The following is a 21,640-nucleotide window of genomic DNA, read 5'->3' as shown; positions in this document are numbered from 1 at the left end:
CATATTAACAATGCAGTGGAACTCCCAACTGCGCACACCAAATATTATATATATGTAGTAACTGGAGACATTTGCAATTTGTGCGGGTCCTATTCATTTAAGTGGAAGTGTATGCGAGTTGTTTTTTTTTTATACCCTACAACATTTTTCTTGGGCATTTCTTTTTGGGTGTGTAGCTAACGTCGCCCCACGCATTTTCTAGGAACAGAACCATACAAATGTATGAGTTTTAGGGCTGGTCAAATATCGTGTTTTTTTTACTGTGACACGATGTTTTTTTGTTCCCGAATAACGCTTCTTCGTTCCGTTACATTCCCCTGCATGTATGTACATGCATTTGTATATGTATTGTGTAGGTAATTGAATGCGTGTACATATTTTTCTTCATGATTCAAGTTCTAGTGCTTAGCTGCAGCCAACGAGATGCAGTATTTCATTGATAAAAAAATCTCGTCTCTGAATGTTAACGTAAACATTCTTTGTGCGAGATGATTAGATGCACACTAACGTATTCTCTTTACACAAACCTGTGTCAGATATTCACATACATACATACATACATATATTTCATACAGTGACTCACGCTGTAATTCACTAGGACAATATACAAATCTTAAGGGCGTTGTAAATATCAGCAAAAAATTATACACGGAAAAATGACTTTTCAAATAAATATTCCTGAATAGTATAGTAAATAAAACAAACTTCTTGTATTAAAAAAAATATTTTAAGACAGAAGGAAACAAAAATTAATTGCCATCACTTGGCTTAGCTCAACAATTTTTTATTGCCAACAGAATATCTAAAATTTAATACAACTACCTTCTCTTTCATCTACAATCACATCTGGCGTCATTTTGATACATTCTTCCGCTTTTGAGTAATTTCGCGGTTTTTCAAAATACCATCGATTCTTAGAAATTTACCCACGTAAAGTTCAATTTGAGCTGTGATCCACTGTAATCTTAATGCATACATACGTAGATGTGCAAAAATTCCCTATGCATTCATTTATCTAAACGTATGCGCGAGGGAAGTTCCTTATGCTTTCATTTGTATAAAGAGCCAGGGTAGTATGAATTTCTCGGACAAAGCGGCATTTGTACGCTTCTTTGTGTACATGGATAAGTACGCGGGCAACGGGATTTCTGTATTTATTATGAAAAACATCTTTTGGCAAGGGTAACAAATAGAGTTTGTTACGTAACTGCTTGTTTCTCAGTGGGCCGCGCCGGCTGGCTCATCGGATTCTCTGGGTGTGGTCCCATCCCTGGCCCGCAGTCCGCACAATCGATAACAACAAAGCTACACGTCTGTAGCAAAACAGACTCACACAACACTACTCAAAATGAACCGCATAATCGATAACAAATATTCGGAACTACTAACTCATGAACAAAATACACAGCTGTAACAACTATGAAAATGTAAACAACAAAGGTAAGACACTCAATATAAATTAACAAAAAAAACACTATTTATCCACCTTACTCTTCCAGATCGGGCCCCGGTTCCGGACCCAGCGTACCCGCCCTACCATGAGACGATCACCTCCACCCGTCTCCCTCATTTTGGCCACCAAATGGCCTATATTAGCCCGTGTCGGCCATAATGCCCACTCTCCCCAGCAATATTATTTTAGCCGGACATGATTTCTTTCAATTGGTGCGTATAATTGGTTGCGTTTTCTTAAAATGTATAACAATCATAATCATTGCTTATGGCATTTATCTTGCAGCTGTTTAGGATCTCATGCAAGCGGATAATTCATTAACTTCACAGGTGCGTATTACTGCTGCATATACTTATACTAATTGACACAGCGCATTAATTCCTAAATTTTTCTCTTATCTTATAGAATTAAATTTTTTTATTTTTTTACAACACTGAATGGAACAGGCGACGAAACACTACAAGGATATTGCTAGTCGCCGCAAAAGAAACGCGCAATGAGGCACTTTAGAGGCAATCGTTGCCCCGATTTAGGAACAATGGCCCGCACAATTACTTAAAACTGGGTATGTCACGTATTGTGTATTGTATGTATTAAATCGCTTAATTCTACCTTACCCTACCTAAAGAGCTCTCTGGGGGTGGTAAGGGGCGATATAAATGCGTAAATTCAAATTAGGTAAATATGTGAGCATAGTTCGCGCAAGAGTTAATTTTAGATTTTTTTTTTTTTTTTATATTTTACAGGCGCAGATGCATCACCGTTGGAGTTTTCCTCACCGTTCGCACTCTAAAGTGAAGCTCGGCGTAAGTGCCTATGTATGTATGAATATATTTTATAAATACAAATTAACCAAATTTAACGATAAAAAAAAAATCTACTCCTTTTCAGGGAGTGCAATTAGGAGTCTTCTTCTGACTCTGCCAGGGGCTCGAACGAGGATGGGCAAAACAATGGAACGGACTCACTCGGTGGATGTGGGCGGGGTCTCGCCTGTGGCCGCTTCTTCGTTGTTGGAGCCCGGTCGTTGGTGGCTCGTCTCGTCGCCTTCACGTTTGCGCCGACGCTTGCTGGCGGCGTCGCGGATATGGCTGGTTTGCGCCGCTGCACTGAATCCTGGCCTTGAATATTTCGTGGGCCTCTCTGGTGCGCGAGCTGGTCTCCTTGGTGCCGGAGCCGTTAATTTTTGGCTTATTTGGTTCGTCTCTCGTCGCACTTAAATTTTTAAGTCTCTTTTAATTTTTTTATTATATTTTCTTTGTGATTCGAGCGGTTTGATTTATGTAAATTTATTACATGGCAAAGAACACAAAAACAAAACTTTTATTCGTCTGTTAAGCCATTGGTATTATGTGCCGGCTTAATTTTTCAGAAGGGAAAAAATTTTACTCTGTCAAGCAGAAATGCAATGTCCAACTTTTTTGCTCACTTCGAGCTGGCACGCCCGCCGTTAACCGCTGAACAAATCGAACTCCACGACATTTTTGGCAGCCGCACCATCGGTGCCGAATTTCGGCACACGCATACATTTGCGAGGCGGGCACCGTTGCTGCTCATCTGCACAGCTGCATTTTTTTTGGGTCAACGGCCCAAATGAAGGCCAAGGGCATATCCAAGGGCATGCGATCCACTCTCCTCGTATTCCCTTTAAGAGCGAAACGGGCGGCCAATAGCAATCGTCGCTTTTGGCGCCGTGGATCGCATGTCTGGCGTTGCCACCCTTCAAAATTTTGGGCTCCGCCGTGGGCCCAGCTTCACCCCGCATACTCCGACCATATGCCAAAAAGATATCGGCGTGGCCGATAATATCGCACGCAACCAACTGAGTAACCCTCGGTGCTGCCGATAACGTCAAATGCAACATCACCACGCAGATTATTGTAACGACATGAAGGACAGTTACAAGGAATCTGCGTGCGCATTTCATGGATTGACCCAGCCGGCTAATAACGATGCCCAACGTAGGCCACACCCACGACAAGTAATCTATATTTTTTTTTTTTTTTGCTGACCCAAAAAAAAAAGGGGGGACTGGCGCTGCCGCCGCCGTTGCCTGGCAAGAAGGTGAGCAAATTACGATTATGTTCGTATATCTTTTGCGTGGAAGACGCCTAGCACGCGTCCCTGGAGATCTTCCAACTCGTAGGCGTTGGTTCCCACGGCTCGGACGACGCGGCTCTTCAAGAACTTCCGGGCGAACTTGGCATTGAAGGCTTTGCCGAAGCTGCTTAGTGCGAAGTTGCGCCTCCACACTTCCTGTCCCGGTTCCAGATGGAGCTGTCGCGCGCGGTGGTCGTACCGTTGGCGACTTCGCTCGTATGCGGTGTGCAGGTGGTCCTTGACTTGGCTTCGGATTACAGCCAGTCTGTCCTTTGCGTCAAGGTCAGAAATACTGTGGTCGGCCAATGATCTCAGCTTCCTGGCCAGTTTGTAACTGGAACCATTCAGGTACATCTGCTGTCCAAAGACCGCGAAGAACGGAGTGACTCCCGTAGCGCTGTGGACCGCATTCCGGATCGCCACTTCCACCTCTGGTAGGTACGCGTCCCATTCCCGATGATCCTGACCCAGGTAGGTTCGGATTGCCGACAGCACTGTGCGGTTCACGCGTTCGGCGGCGTTGCTCTGAGGCGAATACACTGGTGTGCGCAGGTGAGTAATGCCAAACGCCTGGACCATCGCATCGAACGACTTTGACACGAATTGTCGTCCATTATCCGAATGGATCACTTCCGGCACGCCAAATTTGAAGAACACCTCATGCACTAGGAAATTCACGACATCCGCCGCGGTGGCTTCCCTCATGGCCTTCAGGAAGGTAAACTTCGAGAAGTGGTCTACGACGACGAATATCCACGCATGCCCTCGTTTCGACCGTGGATACTTCCCCAAGAAGTCGATATATAGCTTCTGGAAGGGGCGGTCGGTGCGCACTTCTTCCCCAATTCCGACCTGCATTCGGTAGTTCTGTGCCTTGGTCTCCTTGCATGTATCGCATTTCCGAACATAGTCCCTGACTTGTATGGCCATGTTGGGCCAATAATATTGCCTGCGCAGCGCGTGCAGCGTTTTCCTCATGCCTCCATGAGCTGACGTCTCGTCCGCGTGTGCTTGTTGGATGAGTCCTGCCGTCAGCGACTCCGGCACCCAGAGCTTCCAACTTGTGCCTTCGACCTCATCCTCCAAGCTCTCGTGCACGGTCCTCTTGAACAGAAGTCCGTCCTGCACTCTAAGGTCCGGCAACTTCCCTTGTTGGCTCATCACCTCTCTTATCAGCTCTCGATATTCGGTGCTCTCGAACTCCGGGGTCTGAAATCCCAACAGATCTTCCGGGGTCAGTTCGACCTCTTCCACGCTTCGGGACAATGTGTCTGCGACGACGTTGTCGGCTCCCTTGCGGTACTGCATGGAGAAAGGGAACGCTTGCAGTTCGAGGGACCACCTGGCTAATCTCCCGCTCAAGTCTTTGAGACTCATAAGCCACTGCAGACTCGCATGATCGGTGATTACCGTGAACGGCATCATCTCCACGTACGGCCGGAATCGATGTATGGCCAGTTTGGCGGCTAGGCATTCCTTCTCGGTCACCGAATAGTTGATCTGGTGCTTGTTGAGTTTGGCCGAGAAGAATGCGATCGGCCTTTCCTGTTGTTCGTCGTCTAGCTGGAACAACACAGCTCCTACTCCGTAGTGAGATGCGTCGCATTGGATGAAGAATGGTCTTCGAAAATCTGCGTGAACTAACACCGGGGCTGTGGTGAGGGCTAACTTTAAGCTCTCTATGGCTTCTATGGCCTCGTCGCTCAACACAAATCTACCCGTTCTCTTCTTAAGGGCATCAGTCAACGGTACCGATATCTCAGCGAAATTCTTTATGAATCGGCGGTACCACCCCGCCGTACCTAAGAAGCTTCGTAGTTCCTTGACCGTCCTCGGATTCGGGATGTTCCGGATCGCTTCTACCCTTCCCGGATCCATGCGCAGCGTCCCGCCGCCTATGATGAAACCCAGGTAGTTTAGGTTGCGGAAGCAGAATTTCGACTTCGCCATGCCTATGGTGAGGTTCGCGTTCCTCAGACACTCGGCCACCAATTCCAAGTATTTTAAGTGCGTTGGAAAATCTGCCGATATTATCAGCAAGTCGTCCAGGTATACGAATACGTTGGACCTCAGATTCGCCGGGATTACCTTGTCCATGAGCCTGCAAAGCTGTTGAGCGGCGTTGCAGAGCCCGAATGGCATGTGGCGGAACTGGTACAGCGGCCTCCCTGGTACAGTAAACGCCGTATACGCCCTGCTCTTCTCCTCCATCTCTATTTGCCAGAACGCGAACTTAAGGTCGACGCTAGAGATAAAATGAGTCTCGTCGATTCGCGATAGGATGCCCTCGATGCATGGAAGCGGGTACGCGTCTTTTACCGTTACACTGTTTAATTTCCTGGCGTCTAAGCAAAACCTGTTCTTCCCAGGCCTCATCACCACCGTCGTCCGGTTGCTCCAGGGGCTGTCACTCTCCTCGATGATGCCCAACTTTAGCATCTTATCCACCTCGGCCCACACGATCTCCTGTTTGGCCGGGGACAGCGGATAATGTCTGTCTTTCACGGGTTCTGCTCCCTCGATCAGCTGAATTCGGTGCTGCAGCAGGTGAGTTTTCCCTAGGCCATCCTTCTCAAATTGGAGAAATCTGCGCTTCACGCTTTCCAACTGACTCCTCTGATCGTTGTCCAGGTCCCACATTTCCGGATCCGTTACGCAGTCGTCGTCGTCCCGGTAATAAGCCACCTCTGGGTTCGCTACCGTTACCTCAGATGCCTCTGGTGGTGTTTCGGACTTTCTGGCCGGACCGAGCAGCTCTGGTGCGATCTCAAAGGCTCGCCAGAAGTCGATTCCCAGGTATAGTTCCTGTCGCAGGTCCGGGCACATGTAAAATACGATATCTTCCGTTCTATTCCCGTATTTCACAGGCAGGACAACGCGACCTAAAATTGGGCGATTGGCACCCGCCGCTGTCCTCACCATCGATTCGTATGGCCGCGCTTCCCATCCCAGTTTCTCCACTAACTCCCGGCATCCTTGTCCCAACAGACTGACGGAGGCCCCCGTGTCCAGCAACCCTTTCATTTTGGCTCCAGCGACCTCCACTTCGGCGAATACTCGTGGGTCTATACTCTCCTCCCGTCTCACCGCTTCGACGACCTGGCGCCTGGTAATCCTGCGTCTGCGGAAGCGCGCACGTGCCTTCACCATTCTCCGGGTGGCTAGCGTCATCCCCTCCAGCTGTCGCTCACCAAAAATTCTATTTCGGGCCGACATGTATGCCCGAACACGTTCTTCGTATGGTAAGCCCCTAAGTGTTCCTCCTTTGCTTATACTATTATTATAATTAGCCTTATCCTGATCCTTATTCCAAATCTCCGTCTCCTTTCCAATGATTATTGGCTCTGGTAGGTGCCCCTCTCCTGCTTTCCCGCGGTCGCCGTCCCGGAACGCGTCTGTCCCGCCATCACCGCGCTCCCTCTGGGGTTTCCCGGACAGTTTTCACACTGCGAGCAGAAAGTGTCCGGCTTTCCACACCTATAGCAGAATATTTTCCGCTCCTTGGACAGGCAGTCTCTAAAGACGTGGTCGAACTGTCTGCAGTTCCAGCATACAATTCGGGATGAGTTCCTGCTTCGCACGAATGCCTCCTCCAGTTCTCCCGGTGGCGTTTCTGTAAGATGCGGTGGAACTTCAACCTCGTGGACTACGGGCCTCGTTCCTTGTGGACAACGCGACGGCTGAAGGTACCCAGTCCGGCTTCTGCGACCCATGTGCCTCTCCACTTCTAGGCACTCTTGGCGCAGCTCATCCACGGTGAGTACGTCCATGGCATAAATATATTTCGCCAGACTTTCTTTTAAACCACGCTTTATAATCCTCACCAGTTCTCGGTCTCTCAGCGGCTTCTGGAATCGCGCGGCGAGTTGACGCATGTGGTGGATATAATCATCCACCCCTTCGCTGGCCTGTTGCTCTCGTTGTAGAAGCTCCTGCATTACCTCGTGTTCCGTCTGGTAGCCCCGGAACCTGTCCAAGAGGGCATGCCGCAGTTGCATCCAGCTGTCGACCCTAGAATGCCGCACGTGCATCCAGTACCACTCGCGGGCGCGGCCGGTCAGGAGCAGGTGGAAACCGCGCAGGACCTCCTTCCACGGGCACTGATACTGCCTCTGCAGGAACTCTAGGCGGAACACGAAGTCCTCGACCGAATTCATCGCGTCCTCGCCGTCAAACTTGACGTTCCACCGCTCGAGCTTCATGTACGCAGTTTCTCGCACGTTGGCGTACGCCTCCTCCGGTTGAAAATCATCCGCTCTCCGGTCCTCTACTCGGAAATGGCGGTTATTCGGGTTACGCCAGTTCCTCGACTGAGCATCTGCCACGTAAACTGGGCTGCTGGACGAATACTCCGCCCCTCGTGCGCCTTGCCTACGTGGCTTCGGTGGCACCGGTGGTGGAAATGCCTCGCGCTGGAACGCTTCCCGTTCTTTCGGGATGGCGCCTGTTCGCGGTCCCGGCTCGACATGTCTTGGCGGCTTCGGCGCAGTGTTAGTCTCGGCGGTTTGGCTCCCTGGCGGCCTAAGCACATCAATGATGCCCTTCATCATTTCCATGAAGCCAGCTCGCATCTCCTCGCGGATGGACTCGCTGATGCCAGATGGCAGAGCATGCAGATATGTTTGGTGGGCCTGAGCGATCGCCGCGTTTGCCGCCGATTTGAGCACTGAGTCTTTCGGGGCTTTTGGGAACTCCAGGTTCCGTGGAGGTCTATCCTGTTGCGCCAATTCTTTCTCCAAGTCTACCAGGTGACCCTCTTTCGGGATCTGTCTCTCTGGAAATCCCCGGAAATTCATTGGCGTTCGCACCAGCCCTCCAGCTGGGCGCGGCGGTGGCAGAGCCGACGCCCCATCAGCGTCAGAAGCCCAATCAGACACCTGTTCCTCAGCCATACTTATCCCTTCTGAGAACAGTACCCCTCTCTTCTACAAGGCTTACAACCCTTATAAAAACTTTACTAATATTTCTAATAAATTAATAAATAAATAAACACCCACTAACAAATCTTACTAATAAAGAATAATAAATTAATACACATCGACCACAAAACACTCACAAAATTAAAATTTTTTTTCTTTCTAATTAATTTCAAATACTTGGGGGAGAGAAGACAAATCCTAACACAGGCTAAATAATCTACGCATAATCTGGACAGTGGACAACACTTAAGCATTCGTCCCATGCTCAGTTCGTCAGTTTGACTGACGGACGGCATGCAAGGAACGCTACCTTGAAGGCTATTTGGTTTCTGTCGCACTTCTGTGCACCCTTAGAGTATGCTGTGTGACAGGTGCGGCGCAGGATCGGCTCTATATCGTCCTGGGTCACCTGCCTCCGAAGCTCATTTAACTACGGCCAGCACACACCAAACGTTAACACAGAGTGGGACAAAACAAATAGAAAACATTAAACAAACTCTAGTCAGACCTACCCTAATATCACATTTCGTCACAGGTTATTTTGTCATGGCGGCTACCACCAGGCTACGATTGACGGTCGCGAACGTTCACCAACTAGCAAACGTGACTTACCGTCATCAACCGCGACAAGAAAACACCCCATGTCAATGGACACCATGGCAAGATCCGTCTCCGTCGCTCTTCTGGCCATTCTTGGGATATGCTGTGTGACAGATGCGGCGCAGGCTCGGCTCTATATCGTCCTGGGTCACCGGTCTCCGAAGCTCGTATAACTACGGCCAGCATACATCCAACATTAACACAAAATGAGACAAAAACAACTAATTGAATAAATAACATCTGACTAAACTACCCTAATATCACATTTTTTTAACCATGAGATGCCTTTGTCGTTGCGGCTACCACCAGGCGAACGATGGATAGTCGCAAATGTTTCGCCAACATGCGAACGGCCATCAACCACTACAAAAAAAACCCCTCATGCTTATGGATGGATATTCAGATAACCTCTACTTCCGTCGTGCTTCTCGGATTCCACTACACGCTGCGCGATTATGAGCTACCTACTCGTGCCACATAAGACTTCAGCGGTGTGGGTCCTGAAGCCAAGGGAGTCCTTTCCTCTGTACCTTCATTTTTATCGTATTTATTTTTCTTTGATTACACACCGACTTCAAAGAAGCCGAGTGCTTCTTCAATTTGGGCGCCATCTTGTTACGTAACTGCTTGTTTCTCAGTGGGCCGCGCCGGCTGGCTCATCGGATTCTCTGGGTGTGGTCCCATCCCTGGCCCGCAGTCCGCACAATCGATAACAACAAAGCTACACGTCTGTAGCAAAACAGACTCACACAACACTACTCAAAATGAACCGCATAATCGATAACAAATATTCGGAACTACTAACTCATGAACAAAATACACAGCTGTAACAACTATGAAAATGTAAACAACAAAGGTAAGACACTCAATATAAATTAACAAAAAAAACACTATTTATCCACCTTACTCTTCCAGATCGGGCCCCGGTTCCGGACCCAGCGTACCCGCCCTACCATGAGACGATCACCTCCACCCGTCTCCCTCATTTTGGCCACCAAATGGCCTATATTAGCCCGTGTCGGCCATAATGCCCACTCTCCCCAGCAATATTATTTTAGCCGGACATGATTTCTTTCAATTGGTGCGTATAATTGGTTGCGTTTTCTTAAAATGTATAACAATCATAATCATTGCTTATGGCATTTATCTTGCAGCTGTTTAGGATCTCATGCAAGCGGATAATTCATTAACTTCACAGGTGCGTATTACTGCTGCATATACTTATACTAATTGACACAGCGCATTAATTCCTAAATTTTTCTCTTATCTTATAGAATTAATTTTTTTTATTTTTTTACAACACTGAATGGAACAGGCGACGAAACACTACAAGGATATTGCTAGTCGCCGCAAAAGAAACGCGCAATGAGGCACTTTAGAGGCAATCGTTGCCCCGATTTAGGAACAATGGCCCGCACAATTACTTAAAACTGGGTATGTCACGTATTGTGTATTGTATGTATTAAATCGCTTAATTCTACCTTACCCTACCTAAAGAGCTCTCTGGGGGTGGTAAGGGGCGATATAAATGCGTAAATTCAAATTAGGTAAATATGTGAGCATAGTTCGCGCAAGAGTTAATTTTAGATTTTTTTTTTTTTTTTATATTTTACAGGCGCAGATGCATCACCGTTGGAGTTTTCCTCACCGTTCGCACTCTAAAGTGAAGCTCGGCGTAAGTGCCTATGTATGTATGAATATATTTTATAAATACAAATTAACCAAATTTAACGATAAAAAAAAAATCTACTCCTTTTCAGGGAGTGCAATTAGGAGTCTTCTTCTGACTCTGCCAGGGGCTCGAACGAGGATGGGCAAAACAATGGAACGGACTCACTCGGTGGATGTGGGCGGGGTCTCGCCTGTGGCCGCTTCTTCGTTGTTGGAGCCCGGTCGTTGGTGGCTCGTCTCGTCGCCTTCACGTTTGCGCCGACGCTTGCTGGCGGCGTCGCGGATATGGCTGGTTTGCGCCGCTGCACTGAATCCTGGCCTTGAATATTTCGTGGGCCTCTCTGGTGCGCGAGCTGGTCTCCTTGGTGCCGGAGCCGTTAATTTTTGGCTTATTTGGTTCGTCTCTCGTCGCACTTAAATTTTTAAGTCTCTTTTAATTTTTTTATTATATTTTCTTTGTGATTCGAGCGGTTTGATTTATGTAAATTTATTACATGGCAAAGAACACAAAAACAAAACTTTTATTCGTCTGTTAAGCCATTGGTATTATGTGCCGGCTTAATTTTTCAGAAGGGAAAAAATTTTACTCTGTCAAGCAGAAATGCAATGTCCAACTTTTTTGCTCACTTCGAGCTGGCACGCCCGCCGTTAACCGCTGAACAAATCGAACTCCACGACATTTTTGGCAGCCGCACCATCGGTGCCGAATTTCGGCACACGCATACATTTGCGAGGCGGGCACCGTTGCTGCTCATCTGCACAGCTGCATTTTTTTTGGGTCAACGGCCCAAATGAAGGCCAAGGGCATATCCAAGGGCATGCGATCCACTCTCCTCGTATTCCCTTTAAGAGCGAAACGGGCGGCCAATAGCAATCGTCGCTTTTGGCGCCGTGGATCGCATGTCTGGCGTTGCCACCCTTCAAAATTTTGGGCTCCGCCGTGGGCCCAGCTTCACCCCGCATACTCCGACCATATGCCAAAAAGATATCGGCGTGGCCGATAATATCGCACGCAACCAACTGAGTAACCCTCGGTGCTGCCGATAACGTCAAATGCAACAAGTTCGCGCAATTTGTGTTTCATACTACACACGCACACACGTATATTTAAAGTGTTTGCATGTGTGCGTGCTGGAATGAAAAAGTAAAGATCAGTGTTGTAAACATTTGTATTAGTGTAGAACAGGAAATTTGGATGATGCTTTGCGCAGTCTCATTGTAGCCATTGCGTATTTAAATTATAGAAATAGTTCAGCTAAGCATTCCAGATAGGAAGCATTAAACTCAAATACAAACAAACGTTTACTCTGAAGGGAATTATTAATTTGAGTTTGACTTTCATGGAACGTATATTATATTGAAAACTTTTCTGATATCAACGTTTTTTTTCCAAAGCGGACAACCAACTGAAGCCATCATTTCCAGGATTTAAAGTAACAATTTAAAGAATATGATATGACAGGAGACATTTCCCATTACATAGTGTGGGAATAAAATAAATTCAAATTAAATAAATTCAACAATTGGGTTATTCGAAAACCTATTTTCATAGTTTAAAAATAATGTTATATTAAACCGAGTATGTTAAAGAACCTAATGAACTTTTATTAAAAATATTACAGAAATACATTCATAATTACATTTACCTATAAATATATTATCATAAAGTACGTATGGTATATACACTAGTATGTACTATTATGACTATATATAACTTATCTTGAATGTTTATTATCTGTTAATATATTTTAATGTATGCGTGCATATATATACAATAGGCAACAAAAGAAAAGGTACGCAAAATAAGTATATACCTCAAGAAAAAAATATTTCTTAAAAAAAACTATATAAGTCAAATAAATTAATCCTTATTTTTCAGTTTATACATACATATAACTGTGTTAATAAAGAATACCAAACTATATCTAGCATATCGCAACTCAAAATAATATTATTTATTTATGATATATTTATTTATTATTATATAATATTTATTATCATTATCAAAATTATCAATAAGCAAATTATATTTATGTTTAGTCAATACATTTCGTAGACAATAAAATTAAACGTACATGTTTAAAGTTAAAAATGGGCAGAGTAAAAATTATTATGTAGCTGCTGCGATTTTGGGAAACATTTTTTAAAATTTTGTTTGTAGGCGTTCAAAAATAAAGCCCTTCCATATGAGTTTTGCTTAGTTAACTTGTACGAATACTTAATACATCATATATCACATGTTCTAAAATACAAAGCTCGTTCTTGAGCCGAATTAAAGCAGCCTATACCAAATATAATACTTAAAACATTCTTGAAAACAAGTTGTAGAAGTGTACAAATTACTTGTTTCGGCTTGCCAAAAATAAAGAACAATTAAAGAACCGACATTTAGTAAAAATCTAGAATTCACTTCGTTCAAAACATTTCGGAAGCTTGAATTGCATATATTAAGTTACTATCTAGTTGTTAATATTGAAATAATCTATCTTTAAACGCATATGATTTTTATCTTAACGTAATATAAATATAAAGTAAATGCAATTAATTGTTTTTCTTTTCTTTTAATTTTTTGTACAATTCAGTCATAGCATATATATCGATGAAATGCATACATTGTACTTAGTAACTAATATGATTTTTTTCGATCTAAAAAAAAAAAAACAGAATAAACCAAATATGTCGGAATATAATTAAGATTAAGGATGTACTTTTATTCGTACATTATTTTACTTTATAATAACTCCTTGAGAATACCGACAATACCTTAAATATCTATATTTAATTTATATCTACACGCGTGCTTTTACTTATATAATATATATGACCACATAAAACAAATAGCAGATTTTCAATCTGCAAGTCTAAAAAACCCAATTTAATCGTGAAGCGATAAAAAATTTAAGTATCGTGGATCAAACGGGGAATGAAAATATCTTTTTTATATTATAAATCACTTCGTCAATTAGAATCAAAGGTTAGGTTTAGTTAGAATAATCTTGTCACAAAACCAAGAAGGTTTCCTTAAAATCTTTTGGTTATGGATTGAGATTTTGCTTTTGGTTATGTGGGGATTCATAACGAAATGATTAGTGCAAAAGGATGCCATCATTTTTCTATATAACGTCTTCTTGTCGGAATATATATACCAGAAACAACGCGATGAAATTAAAATATGCGGCATGTTTTGTTGCTCGAGTTGGCACTTGATAGAGTAGTTGTTTGTAGGTTCTTTGCACAATAGCCCAAAACGAATCGTTTTCGAATTGAAATTGGGATGCTTGAAATGATAAAAATCAGGGCAGCAGCGTTGTTGATCACATAATGGAACGCACATTCTTGTCAGCAGTTTGACGTATCCTCGCCGTCGAGTGTACAAGCCACACTTTCCAGTTTGCTAGACAGATGCATCTTTTTACAATTTGGATCCGAATCCAAAGCGTCCATTATCTGAAGAAAAAAAAAAATGTTTTGTCAATAAAATCGAACCAACTCTAATCAATACCATCAATTCCAATGGCTCACCTGTTCTCTGTACTTTGTTATATAAATGTACAGCTCTTTCAGTGCGGAAATTGTGTCAAATTCTTCATTCTGTTGTACGGACAATTGCTGCATGGCCGTGCTCATTTCCTGGTCACTGATTTGGGGTAGCCTTGCCACGTCCCTGTAAAATTCCTTAACCATTGTTCTATAGTTCGGAATATCCTGTTCAAATAAAGCGAATCAGAATTTGTGTCCAGTTATGCAGCTAGGGGAATAATTGTACTTACTTTTGCAAACAGCAGCTTGTTGGATGGCGAGTCCTTGCCCAGTCGATGCTCTGCTGTCGAACAGGCGTCCATAAAAGTCTGCGCTATGACACTCAGGCAAGAATCCACAGAGTAGGTTTTGTTAACATCGAAAATGAAATCTGGATTCTTAATAAAGTTAACCCAAAATCGTAGCGGCAAACTATTCGACTTCCAGGCATGCAATATATCCGTTTCGGCAATATTATGACGTCTGGCCGCCTCATCGAGCAGATCAAAAAGCCATTTAACTGCTGGCGGCAGCTCCTCATTCACGGTCAGTATTATGGAGAAGAAATCATCGACGAATTTCTGAATTGTGCCCTTTGTGGCCAGCAGGCGAGTTAAATATACCTCAGGTATGGTCTTATTGACCCGCTCGCTGCCGTTGACAATGCAATGGGTGCCGCCTTGCGCCGGTGCTAGCACTCCGGACATTGCAGAGTTTTTGATATTCATATAGTGATCGGGTATTATGGGCTTGACCAAATGATAAAGTCTCGGCTGCTGCAGACCGGATTCAATATCGTTGTTGATTATAATGTGACTCTGTGAGTTGTTGATGTAGTAAACTAAAAGGAAGAAACCGTAATAAGGAAGATTTACGTTTAAGATTTGGGATAACTTACAATTGTGGTAAGGCGCCTGTTGCTTACTGTAAGGCATATTGTAGCTATCGTTCTGTCTGGCTATGAGAGACATCACGGCCGACTCCTTGACACCGTAATGGGACAACGTATTAAGGCGCTTCCAGCCGTTAATGGTTTTTGTAGTCAGATCCTCGTCCTGCAGGGTTAAATGACCGCCGCGACCATGACGCCACTCGAGGTCTACTTCGTGCACGGATGGCCGCATCGAGAACGGCGTATTTTTGAAAATTGCATCGAGAATCTTCAGTTTGACCTGGGATATTGTGTCCCAGTCATTGACGCGACACTGAACCTTTTCGTCCAGGTCATCTTGCAGGATGTGCAATATGACAACGGAATGTGTGACCTGTTCGTGCAGCAGACGTTCCTCCGAGAGCGAATATCGAGCATCGTGCGTTATGGCATCGACGAGACCCTTCTCAACCTGATGCTTAATGGCCTTGAACAACAGAAAGAGACTGGAACCCGCATATTCTTTAAGATAATCGTACATACAAATCGCCAAATAGTTGGTTAACATTTTTTCAACCACGCTCTCGGTGCGGCGCAGCATCAACTGCGGATGTTTGCTGGCCAGCGACTTCTCGATGAGGCGCAACAAAAGGCATTTCAATATCTCCGTTGCATACTCCATTTTGTTCATAAGCACTATCATCAGCAGGGAGGCGACATTAACCCGATCGCGTATCGAAAAGGAGGATCGCTGCGCCTCAAGCGTCTCGATAAAGGTTAAGAGGAAATATTTATTGCTGACCAGCTGCTCGAATTGCATCATGGCGGTATCGTAATTTGTGTGCTGACTATTGCCGCGCATTTTCGGCGAATTCAAGATGGGGTGATCCGATACGCCCGGAAAGAATACCTTCATTATGTAATTGACATGATCGAGCGTCGGTATGCCGCTGCTCTCCAGGTCCGCCGTCAAATCCGTCATATCCGTTTGTAGTTCGGCGAATGCCTGCTTACATTCGGAGCGGACATTGCTCTCCAACGTGATCATTTGTATCTGTATCCGTTTGTATTCGCGCTCCGCCTGCGTCGACTTCCGCCTGAACATGATCAGCACAACTATCAGAACAATGATTAGACTGACGACGGTTAAAATGATGCCCAGCATGGCATGGGAGAGCGCATAGGGTTTGTTTAAATCATATTTCAGATAACCGATAACAAAGCGCAAGTTGCGTCCAACCTTGACAACGACTAACGGCAAATCCGTTGACTGATCGACGCCATTCTCATCGGTCGCGGATGGCTGCTGTTCCGGCGGAATGCACAGCAGCTGGGTAAGAGCCAGGCTCGTTATATTGCACTGGGCAGTGCCAATGGTTACATTCACATCGTACTCATCGGCCGCTAAATTCAGGAGCTCGCCCTCGATAACCAAAGTATCACCCTTATAGAGCTTAATGCCATTGTTAGGAAACGGCAGATACTTGGGATCGGTCAGATAGACAATTGTGCTCCTGATATCATGAAAATACTTGTTCAAGTCGCGCACCAACTGCACATTATCCATGACAAAGCTGAGCTGCAAATTGAGCTGCGTCTCATGGACCTTAACAAAGGCAGCCACATCCATGCTGTTGCTGGCGAAGTAACTGGAGGCCGTCGAGCCCGTTGCGTAAATGTTGAAGCTGTCATTAAACAGGGCATTACGCTTGCGCTTGGATTTATCTTTCCCCTGTTCCGATTTGGAGCTGGTTTCAATCGCCGATTTGAGCAACTCGAACTTCAGATTGACCGGCGGCGACGGGCACTCCATTTGGCTTGAATTGATCACAGTGCAGGAAGTTTTGTTAACGCGTTCGTTATCAAAAAACACCTCCAGCTCCGGGTTTTGTATGGAGTCCAGATACATGCCATGTACGGTCAGAATGCGGCCGCCACTGACAAAGCTGCGGAGCGGCTTGATTTGCATTATGCGCGGATCTTGTGTGTAGTTAAAGATCGAGCACGGCGGCGGCGGCATATTGTAATATGCCCCGTAATAGCTGCGCGATGTGCTTATCAGCTGCTGCTGGCCAAAGTCAGGACTCTTGCATGTGAAGGTACGATTGGCGCCATCCACAACTAGGCGCAGAGACCGTATTGGCTCCGGCTGTGTCGCTTCGGACGTTATGCACGACAGGCGAGAAGACGAGGCCTGCGTCACATTGATATGGCACTCGTATTCGTCGAGGAACGCCCGAATGCTAGAGCCGATGTTCAGGTATTTGCCCAACAAGGACAACTGTGTGCCGCCAGATTTGGGTCCAACTGTAGGATACAGGCCGGTCAACTGTACATCTTTAAAGTGAAATTGTACACTCGACTCTGTGTAGCCGGCATCATTGGCCACCTTGATGGGCGCCGACATCTCGTGCAGCGCTGCACCCGTGCGGCACTCAATCTTGACGGATATCTGATAGTTGACCAGGTCGCATGGCACGGTCCCAATCGAGATCTTGCCGCGCACATCCTCCTCGCGTATGCCCAAATTGCTGCCCTCTATGGTCACCAGAGTGCCGCCCTCGATCGGCCCGGACAGGGGTTTAATGATGTCGATCCGCGGACGGGGACACTCGTTCTGCAGCGGGAGAGCCGAACCCAGCGTGGCCGTATCATAGCCATGCCCAACCGATCCCGCACATGTTTCATTGTAGACACACGAGCTTCCGCACCAGGCGCACTGGTACTTGGGATCCCGTGTGACGCACAAGCTGCAATCGGCGTGCTCGCGATGCGAGCCAAGTACATCGCACTTATATAATATGACGGTAGCGGTGTCCACATAGTGTTGGCGATTCCATGTGATCTCCACCTTGGCCTCGTACTCGTGCGTGTTCGTCTCGTAGAAGTACGGCGTCTTCTCGCACACGACGATCTTGTTGGACTCAATGTGTGCCGGCAAAAGCATTTGGGCTGCCTCGATTTGAATTGTACACAAATAACCGGCGTGAGCGCTCTTTGGCTTTGGCAGATTCTCGATCTCCAAACGAATCTCCTTGGGTACACGAACCGGCAGCAATATTGGCTGGCGATTGCGCTTCAAATGCGGACACTGGCCCTCTGCGCTGATGGCGTTCTCCATGTTGCGGCATTGCTCCAACTTGTGGACGCATTTGTTGTCGAATATGCACCAGTTGCAGCCCCAAGAACTGCGCACGCACGACTGGCAGTTGGCGTGATGCGAACAGTCAAAGAAGGCAAAGGAGCGCGAGACAAAGTCCTTGTTGGTCTCCGAGCTGCGTACCGAGAGCGGTACCAATATGTGATCCATATTGGCCGCAATGCTCGGCCTCTGATCTATTGGCGGCGTGGCGCAGGCCAAGCCATGCTCCAGTATTTCGGCATCGATTGGCGTCGAGTTGCCAAACACACAACGATACTTGGCATTGAACGGCTCCGGTAGGGTGCGTATAACCAGCTGCACCTGGGTCAGCTCCGTGATGGGTATTTTGTCCGGCACAATAGATTCGAAATCGATGCACTGCTGCCCGCTGCCCAGCGATAGCCAGCGCGATGCAGATGTATCCCGCTGGCAGGTGGAGCGAACTGTGCAGCGCTTCTCTAATGAGCACCAGCCACAGAAGGGATCACGCGACTCCAGACAGGCTGAGCAATTCGAATAGACAGAGCAATGCTCGATGCGCAATTTGGTTATTTTACGCGTCGACAAAACGTAAAGAAAGTCCTTTTTGGGCGACATCATTGTGTTGGGCAGAATGCGACTGCCGGCGTCCACGACGATTTCCTCGTATTCGCCGGGATTCTGACCGGATAATAACACCTTCTTGACGGTGCCGGCTTCGGTGCCAAGAAACGCCAGCGAATGCTGTTGATCGGTCGTTGTTGTCGCTGTCACCGAGGTGACGGACACATTATCAAAGTGGAATAGGGCATGTGCTGATATTGGGGCAACTCCGCTTATTTTCAGTCCCACATTACAAAAGTTGTAGATATTGCCCAAGGAGCCGACAATTGGGCATCTGCCATCGTTGATGGTGCCCGATATATAGCCCAGATTTCGATCCTTAATCGTGCCATTGAAACACATGTGTATATTCTCGATGAACACATCCTCAATGTCCTTGAGACTATATATGCACATGGCCGACTTATTCTCAGGCTGGTCGCTTATATCTTTTGATGGCGAAAAAACCGTGACCAGCACATGATCATCTCGCTTAATGCCCATTTGATAAGCCAGCTTTTGACTGGCGTGCGTGATCTTGGCATCGCGCAAAATATTGTAGTCGGTGTGATCGTCTGTGGCCGTGCACTGTATGGTTATCTCCGTATAGCTGTCATAGTTGGGATCCGTAATGCAGATGCGTGCCAGACGCGTCACATAGCCGGCCTCTTCGGCCAGGTGCGACTTCTTCTGCACGAGAACAAAGTATGCGTACTCTGACGAATTGAATCCGTAGACATAATCAACTAAAAAGTGATCACGATATTTAACATCTATGTTAATAATCGACTGCTGTATTGAGAATTCAGCATAGTTTAGATCGTCGAGGCGGCGCGACGAAATCGCGGGCACGTCATGCCGATAGTCACCCACGTTGGTGAACGTTGTGCCCACATAGAGTATATCCTCCTCTTTCCACGAATAACGCGCGGGCCCAACGAACGCATACGTGGAAGCATATTCGTCATTCGCGGCCAATGGCACGGCCACAAATTGCGGCGCCGCCGGGAATCGCAAAAGATTGTAAATCTCACAAGCACCTGCCGAAAGAAAAAGGTTTATAAATACAACTGATATAAAAGTTTACCTGGATAAGAGTACGGTTTATTTTTGTGGGGCTAATGGATATAAAGCTACAAATCAAAAGTTCTAATCGGACGGACCTGATCCCCATATTTTTATGGAAAATGCTTTCGATTACCAGATCTTTATATAATTGCCCAGATATATATAATATACAAATCAATTTTTAAGGAATGGCCGGAGGTATCCGAGGAGAGTACGAAATTTTTGGTACGTTTAATTTTCTTGAGCTGCGAGATATATCCAAAAACAGGATCTTTATATCGGATCGGGGACGGTAACGGATTCTTACTGTCTCTGAGATCGGACGGACTAGGCCTGTAGGGGATCATGGATCGGGGATAGCTCCGCTTGCCCATTACATACTTTCCCCGTTTGAATCGGTTCAAGGCAGAAAAAAGTGGATTCTATTGTTCATACCTTGTCGGATGCTACCACATGAGATGAGAATGCCGTCGTTATGAGCATAGCTAACTACCAATATCTTGTTGAAGTTATTGACCAGCACCGTTTCCACATCCTCCGGACAGCCGCCGGCGTGGCATTGCGGTGCATCGTGCTTGGGACCAGTGACTGCCTCCGAGAGAACGCGCAGATTTTCATTTAGCTTTAGTATCTTGTTTGTCGCGCCCGCATACAGTACGTTGTGCGTATAATCAAAGGTGAGATGCGTAAAATAGTTTTTCGATTGACTATTAGCGCCAATTCCCAATCTGTTGGCAGAGTTCGTCCGATTGCCAAAGTTTGCCTCTGTCGATGTTGAGGTGGAGCTGCCGCCGCCGCCTGTGTCAAATATTCCACCAGCCACGCCGCCGGCAATTGGCGGAAGAGCAAACTGAGCAACTATATCACTTGATGGGAACTGCTTGTTGTACACTTCCAGATGCGAATGTGGATGGGTATTTGCGTGCTCAACTTTGATGCAATCCACTGCGGAATGCAGTTGCAGTAATAGAAAAAAGGCATCCAAAATGTATACGGCGCCATGCTGGCAGAAGATTTGTTGCAACATCCTTTATGTGCGAGTCCTCCGACCACTAATTTATATGTATAGAAAATTCAAAATGGTGTTTTTTTTCATAGGGAGTTGAGGCGGAGCAAATGCGATGTGCTATTTTATCAATGGTACAGCCAGCTTTACCAATGCATCTTGAATCACATTCTATTATACACTGTTAGTTGAAAACGGTTTAGAATTACATTGCGGTAACAAGAAAATATTTGATTAATCAACTAAAAGGAATTCTGCGTACACTACTTCAAACACGCACACACATGTACATATTGTGGAAAAAAGTGTATACTTTCATAATTGAGCTGTCAAATCATCAACTACTATCGATGATTAAAACCGATTAGTTCGATAGCATATTTAACAGCTCTGATGTACTATCGATAAGACTGTATAATCATACATATTTCTTTTTTTGTTAGCGACCGGTAATCGGTCATAAATAGCGTTGGCAGCCCTATTTTCCTGTTTAAAATGTTTGAATTTCACCCATAACTCGTGTTTTATGTTAGCAATGTTAACATGTTAACCTAACACACACTCAGATAAATGGACATAAACACATTCATGTGTAAGACACCATAAACTGATATTCATTAGTGAACATTTCACATAATTTTAAATGATATTCCGTATTGTAAGGCAACTTATCATATGTGGTTTTGCCCTATTTTTTATTAATAAGTTG

General features: G+C 45.7%; 1 protein-coding gene across 1 annotated transcript; it reads right to left on the bottom strand.

The window, feature by feature from the left end:
• Positions 1–12,762: 12,762 nt before the first annotated feature.
• On the bottom strand, positions 12,763–21,244 carry PlexB (plexin B). The gene is made up of 5 exons (XM_002059686.4): positions 20,361–21,244; positions 15,161–19,897; positions 14,514–15,103; positions 14,266–14,448; positions 12,763–14,190 (listed from the first exon to the last, which is right to left on the bottom strand). Exons 1-5 carry the CDS (start codon positions 20,950–20,952, stop codon positions 14,083–14,085), a joined length of 6,210 nt encoding a protein of 2,069 aa, XP_002059722.1. The 5' UTR covers positions 20,953–21,244; the 3' UTR covers positions 12,763–14,082.
• Between the last annotated feature and the right edge of the window lie 396 nt (positions 21,245–21,640).

Source organism: Drosophila virilis, chromosome 6, assembly GCF_030788295.1.
Source record: "Drosophila virilis strain 15010-1051.87 chromosome 6, Dvir_AGI_RSII-ME, whole genome shotgun sequence".
In the NCBI taxonomy this organism is placed as follows: domain Eukaryota; kingdom Metazoa; phylum Arthropoda; class Insecta; order Diptera; family Drosophilidae; genus Drosophila; species Drosophila virilis.
This window is presented reverse-complemented; position numbering and strand designations above follow the sequence as displayed.